Source organism: Mandrillus leucophaeus, unplaced genomic scaffold, assembly GCF_000951045.1.
Source record: "Mandrillus leucophaeus isolate KB7577 unplaced genomic scaffold, Mleu.le_1.0 Scaffold117, whole genome shotgun sequence".
Lineage (NCBI taxonomy): Eukaryota > Metazoa > Chordata > Mammalia > Primates > Cercopithecidae > Mandrillus > Mandrillus leucophaeus.
Window position 1 is genome coordinate 318,506 of NW_012099987.1, and position 7,073 is coordinate 325,578.

The 7,073-nt window shown below is 36.5% G+C and overlaps 1 protein-coding gene across 2 annotated transcripts in view; it reads right to left on the reverse strand.

Moving 5' to 3' along the window:
* Positions 1-5,144, reverse strand: part of LOC105553718 (cytochrome P450 2C21-like) — a 25,274-nt gene extending 20,130 nt beyond the window's left edge. For both annotated transcript variants that reach the window (XM_011999867.1, XM_011999859.1), the window contains exons 1-2: positions 4,977-5,144; positions 691-853 (exon numbers count right to left, since the gene is read on the reverse strand). In XM_011999867.1, coding sequence (XP_011855257.1) covers positions 691-853; positions 4,977-5,144 — 331 coding nt within the window. The remainder of the gene's footprint in view (positions 1-690; positions 854-4,976) is intronic.
* Between the last annotated feature and the right edge of the window lie 1,929 nt (positions 5,145-7,073).

Here is a 7,073-nt window from a genome sequence, read left to right on the forward strand (position 1 = left end):
CAAGAACAGAAAACCAAACACCGCATGTTCTCACTCATAGGTGGGAACTGAACAATGAGATCACTTGGACTCAGGAAGGGGAACATCACACACCAGGGCCTATCACAGGGAGGGGGTAAGGGGTAGGGATTGCATTGGGAGTTATACCTGATGTAAATGACGAACATATGTTTGCTTTATGCTTTGTCTTCTGTTGTATTCTAATATTGTTCATGTTTTTTTAGAATCATATTTGAAGGTGAGGATAGAAATATTCCAAACTCATGTGGTTCCATGCACACTATTCAAGCTTCCTAAAATAATCTCTGGGTATCCATGACTAAGACCCGGCAGCAAAATATTTGGTGAATAAGATAACTCAGTAATATTCCTCCTTTCTCTCATCTCTCTATTGCTTTTCTATTTTCTTAACTGACCATAATTTATGATGAACTTCTCTTTGTAACAAATTCGTAAAAAATTAGTGGCTAGATGGCTTGTTATCATGAATATAATGTTTAACAGGGACATTGTGTCACTTTCAATATAGATTAATAATCCTTTATAGAAAAATTATTCTTAGCCTCAGGTAGAAAATACGAAAAGTGTGTTTCATAAATTTTTTTAATATTTACGATTTCTCAATTTCTTCAAATTTTTCAAGTTTTTACAACTTACAGACTCACACACATACCCCAAAGGGAAGCATACCGAATCCTTGGGTAGTTTTTTCGGACACTGGAAAACTCCCTCTGCCAGAAAATACTTCTCCCTGATCAATCAGTGCTTCCTTAATTGCTTTGTATCCATGCAACACCACAGTGGGCTTCATGCCAAAATAAACAGTGAGCACAGGGCCATAATCTTTTGCTAGCTGCAAAAAGAATAGCAGATGCAAATAAAGTGTAAATTTCAAAAATAAAATGTAGATAGATTAGGGAAATATTTTTAATCTTGCCAGAAAGATGTTTTAATACTTATCCACCTATTATATAAAATTTAATATTTTAGAATCAATTATTTGATAAGAAAAAAGTATTTCAATAGTAATTATTATCACTTTGTTAGTAATAATTCTATTAGTGTTAGTATCAGCTTCAATATTTATTTCTTGTTCAGCCACTACTATATCACAGGGGCTATATTATACATTTTGTTTCTATTATTTTATTAAATTTTTATGCCAAACTAATAATTGTACCAACTTTCTCCCATCTTCTTACAATTACAGTAAATTCTGTGTTTCTTCTTTGGGTTAAGGGAAGTCCATCTACTTTGCCTCATGTGTAGTCTAATAATTGTCCCTCATTGATCATTCTTGATAAATTTATTTTTAGCACGAGACACTGCCATATTTTTATAATGCATGATAACATAGGAGTGTGGTCATACATATTTCCCAGCTTCACTCAAAGCTAGATGCAACCATATGACTCAGTTTCCATGAACTCATGTAAGCACAGTGTTGTGATAAAATTCGACATTTGTGCATAACAGACAATTGCTTCCCCTTCATTTCAACCCCGCCCATGGGTTGAAATAATAGCATGAAGATGCCCCTACTATGAGTATGCAAATGAGAAAAATAGTCTAGAGGCAGAAGATACTAGAACTACAAAGATTTAAAAAAAAAACAAAACTGGTTCTCTTAATGACATCATGGAGGAGAGGCAAGTTGACAGCAAGCACCTAGAGTTTCTTGTGTGAGATAGAAATAATCTCCTATCTTCTTTCGGCATCATTTTTCTGTAATATCAGCTTATGTGGTATCCTAAATGATATAGGACTTACAATATTTCAACTTTTCTAGTGTAGAACGTTTTTGCCGACCCAAAAATTCATTCTACAAACTATAGTGACCTTTTCACAGGGAAGATGTTAACCTGACTGTCCTTTAAGCATGTTAATGGTATCACATTGCTCTTTTTTTCTTTCCATTTTTTTTGAGACGGAGTTTCACTCTTGTTGCCCAGGCTAGACTGCAATGGTAGGATCTCTGTTCACCACAACCTCCACCCCCTGAGTTCAAGCGATTCTCCTGCCTCAGTCTCCCAAGTAGCTGGGATTACAGGCATGTGCCACCATACCTTGCTAATTTTTTACTGTTAGTGGAGATGGGATTTCTCCATGTTGGTCAGGCTGGTCTCGAACTCCCAACCTCAGGTGATCCTCCTGCCTCCACTTCCCAAAGTGCTGGGATTACAGGTGTGAGCCACCAGGCTCGGCCCATATTGATCTTATGATAAAAACAAGTGTTTTTTACATCCATGCAAGGCCTGCATGTCTTGTCCCCTGCTTCCCTCTCTACTCTCAGCTTGTACCATATTCTTACTTACTCTCTGAACTACAAACACTTTTGTCCTCTTTTCAGGGTCTTAGGGAGAGAACTGTAAACCAAAAATAAAATTCAAAGCACCCCTCTCACCGCCAGCAGGCCCCACTCCCTTACCACCAGCAATTTAAACAGACTTCCTCCTCTAGGCCAGGTCCCTCCAAATTTAACCTGAAAAACTGATTAATGCCATCATGGGAAAGGGGCATTGAATATGCCTCATTATGCCCTCTTCCCTTTTGGAATTCAGCAAAAGCTGACCAACATTTAACATTAAGGCAGACCTTAACTCTGATAAGAAACAATTACCATCTATTCTCTCTGAAGACTGCTGCCTGGAAGCTTCATCTACATGATAAAACCTTGGTCCCCACAACTCTTATCATAACCCAGACATTCCTCTCTATTAACAATAACTCTTTCAACCAATCGTCAATCACAAAATTTTAAAATCTGGATATCATGGAAGCAACCCCTCTCCCACTGCTTCGAGTTGTCCCACCTTTCTGGGCCAAACCAATGTATATCTTAAATGTATTGACAGGAGTCTCATGTGTACATACTCAAACGTATAAATGTATAAAACCAAACTGTGCCCTGACCACCATGGACACATATTCTCGGGGTCTCCTGACGGCTGTGTCGTGGGTCATAGTCACTCACATTTGCTCAGAATAAATCTCTTCAAGTATTTTGCAGTTTGACTCTTTTCATCAACAAAAGCAATTCTCCCCCAGATTGAAAACATGTGAAATTGGGTTTTGTTGATATTTGATATGTTTAATTCCTAATCATTCTTACGATTATCAGCTCCAACTTCAATTACTCAGAGAAGCCTTTGCTGAATGCCTGAATGCTCCTCTAACTGGTTAGTCCCTTGAAAGTACATGGTCTCTTTCTACCATGTCCCTGTTACACAGTTTGTAATCATATCTTTACTTGCATTGTTGTTTCATAAATATATTCCTATCCTCTAAACTGTAAGTTCCTTAATGATAGGGTCACTTTAAATTTTCTTTTGCCATTGAAACTCACATGCACCATGCAAGGAGGTATTTAATTACTTATAGAAAATGTGGTGTACTTAAGTAACCTGTGCAAAATCTTTCGTATTTATATCTTCAAGAAATGGAAATTAAAGCGAAGAGAGGTTTTAATCCTGCTTAAATCTGTGAATTTAAATAATCAATAGATGAGCTGGGGTGCTGACACAATCTCTTTAAATTCAAAGCCAAGGCATAGGAAGAATGAGCTTCCAGAAGCAGTATTCCAATAACTGGCTTTCTTAAGAGAAAGACAGATTCCAGATCATTCTTCAGGCTTTAGAGAGCAACTGCTATGTAAACAACTTGGAGTAGAGAAGTTATTCATTTATTGAGAACTACAGTATGAAATATGAAAGATCTGAACCCTTAGTAATTCCCTTGATTTCAATTCATATATGCTTTATGAAAACGTGGTGCTGTGACACTGTAAATCGGTGCTTATTTAGAAAACTAAAAGCTGTTCCATTTTCACTAGCATTTACCAAAGAAGAGTTAAAGCAACCTGGATTACAATATTGACAAAGAATTTCTGCTCCTGGAAATGTCAACAATCATAACATGGATCAATGATCTTAGTAATGTTCCACTGGTGGCAGGAATGACTCACATCTTGAGCAACTACTGCCGTGTTGAACTGCTGATAAACTTTGACGTCAATAAGGAATTGTGAAAAACATTTTCTTCACAAACAACTGGGCTCTCAACAATATACAATACAAGAAAACTTTGTATATAAGTTATATCTGATTCAAATATGCAAATGCACTCTTGTACTAATGACTGATGATGCATTATTTGTTTAATCTACCAATGAAGAAATCTGACAATTTATATAATTGAAACGAGTTCCTATATAAATAGAAGCCCCCATATTCCTTGCATAAAATGAATTTCTCTTCCTTGTTCTTTGTTCTCAAACTCAACTTTCTTGTTCTCCATGCCTCCTTGCCCGTAGTTACTTTCCTGTCAGCTCTAATCAATAACTCACCTCTGTTTACTTAGTTACCCACTCTGCACCCATTCCACCCTTTGAAACTTCATGGCCCACCACTGTAATTCACATCTCCCTTCCCTTCCTTATTTAAGAAAATATTCACAAATAGCTAATCAGGTCAGCTTAGATTGTGTGGTCTGACCGTAGTCCATGGGGTGAGTGACACAGAGGTAGAGACTACGTGGTAGAGATAAAACCTCCTTCTCTCTTTTGTTCAGTATACTCTTGTGATTGTGATTGATGCAGGCAGCACCCCTCTGAAGAAGTAAATTGCCTTGCTGAGAAAACTTTTGCCTGAGTGCTAGTTTCACTTTGTGGCACCAAGCATTTATCTCCAACATTTCTCTTAGGTGACACAGTCTATAATTGCTTTCCAGTTGAAACATCCATTCTGGAGTAAACACTTATTTGCCTCAAACTTGCTGATTTCTTCATTTCCTTTGGATGCACCGATTGCATGTTCTTCTATATGTCTACATTATAAAGGCATATCTGGGTGTCTAATGGGCACATCTCTATAAAGGCATCTCTTTAAAACTTGGTATCTGGGGACATACATTGCTTAGTTATGGGGATATCTGACTTACTCACTGCAGAAAACTAAAGGAAAATTAGTCATACTTACCATGCTTATGGATTTGCTGATGTTTTTAGTATTTAACTGTAGAATATTTCCAATAATGGGGAGAGGAGTTGGGCCAGGTGGAAGCTTCCCTTTAGCATAGCTTCGGTTCCACAGAGAAAAAAGAATCAGACAAGAAAGACAAATCACCAGGATGATGAAGAGATCCATTGATGGGCTCTTTGAAAACGCAGTTGAAAGCTAAGAATCTAAAGATTTTGTAAACCAAAGTGCAAGCTCCTCACCAATTATGTACTAAGACTTTGAACTTTGGATGATTGATTTTTTTTATCTTTAGTACACCTTGAACTGCTGGTAGAAGTAAAAACAAAAATTAATTTAATATTGATTAGTTCTTAAGTTTAACCGAAAATTGTAACTAAATGATAACCCTCACTTCTGTAAAAGCAAGAAATAATAAAATCAAAATTAATAGAAAGAAGAAAATAATAAACCTCAGCACAGAAATAAATGCAATAGAGACTGAGAAGCAATTCAAAACATAAAAAAAGAATTGGTATTTGAAAAGAAAAAAGAAAATTGATGAACTTTTAGCAAGAATACTGAAGTAAAAAGTGAGAACACTCAAATAAATAAAATCAGAGATAAAAAAGAGACATTTCAGATAATATTAAAGAAATACAAAGGATCATAAGAAGCTGTTATGAACAACTATATGTAACTAAATTTAATAAAAGAATAATTGGATAAATTTCCAGAGACATACAACCTTCTAATATTAAATTATGAGTAAATAGAAAATATAACAGATAAATATAGTGAGAAAATTAAATCAGTACAGAAAGCTATTGCATCAAAAGCCCAGAATATGATAGCTTAACTACAGAATTCTGCCAAACATTTAAAGAATTAATATTAACTCTTCTCAAACTATTCCAGAATTAAAAGAAAAAATATTTCCAAACTAATTTTGCAAGGTTAGCATAACCTGATTCCAAAACCAAACAAGAACACACACATACACACAAACTACGGACCAATATATCTAATAAATATCGATATAAAAATCCTTAAAAGACACTAGCAAAGCAAATTCTACAACACACTGAAAGAATATTCACTATGATCAAGTTGGATTCATGCCAGATATGCCACAATGGCTTATCATAGGGAAAAAAAATATGATACATCATATTGAAAGAAACACATATTAAAATTAAAATTAGAAAAAGACATATTAAAAGAAAGAAAGAAAGATTGCCCTAGCCAGAACTTCCAATACTATGATGAATAGGAGTGGTGAGAGAGGGCATCCTTTTCTTGTCTCAGTTTTCAAACAGAATGCTACAAGTTTTTGCCCATTCAGTATGCCATTGGCTGTGTGTTTGTCAGAATCAGCTCTTATTATTTTCAGATATGCTCCATCCATACCTAGTTTATTGAGTAGTTTTAGCATGAAGGGCTGTTGATTTTGTCAAAGGCCTTTTCTGCATCTACTGAGATAACCTTGTGGTTTTTGTCATTGGTTCTGTTTATGTGATGGATTACGTTTATTGATTTGCATATGTTGAACCAGCCTTGCATCCCTGGGATGAAGCCAACTTGATCGTAGTGGATGAGTTTTTGATGTGCTGCTGGATTCAGTTTGCCAATATTTTATTGAGGATTTTTACTTCAATGTTTATCAGGGATATTGGCCTATAATTCCTATCTTTTTGTTGTGTCTCTGCCAGGCTTAGGTATCAGGATGACATTGGCCTCATAAAATGAGTTAGGGAAGATTCCCTCTTTTCCTGTTGATTGGAATAGTTTCAGAAGGAATGGTGCCAGCTCCTCTTTGTACCTCTGGTAGAATTCGGCTGTGAATCCATCTGATCCTGGACTTTTTCTAGTTGGTAGGCTACTAAATATTGTCTCAATTTTGGAACCTGCTATTGGTCTATTCAAAGGTTCAACTCCGGGGGTGTGCCCAAGATGGCCGAATAGGAACAGCTCCAGCCTCCAGCTCCCAGCGTGAGCCACACAGAAGACGGGAGATTTCTGCATTTTCAACTGAGGTACCGGGTTCATCTCACTGGGGCATGTCGGACAGTTGGTGCTGGTCCGCAGGTGCAGCCCAACCAGTGAGAGCTGAAGCAG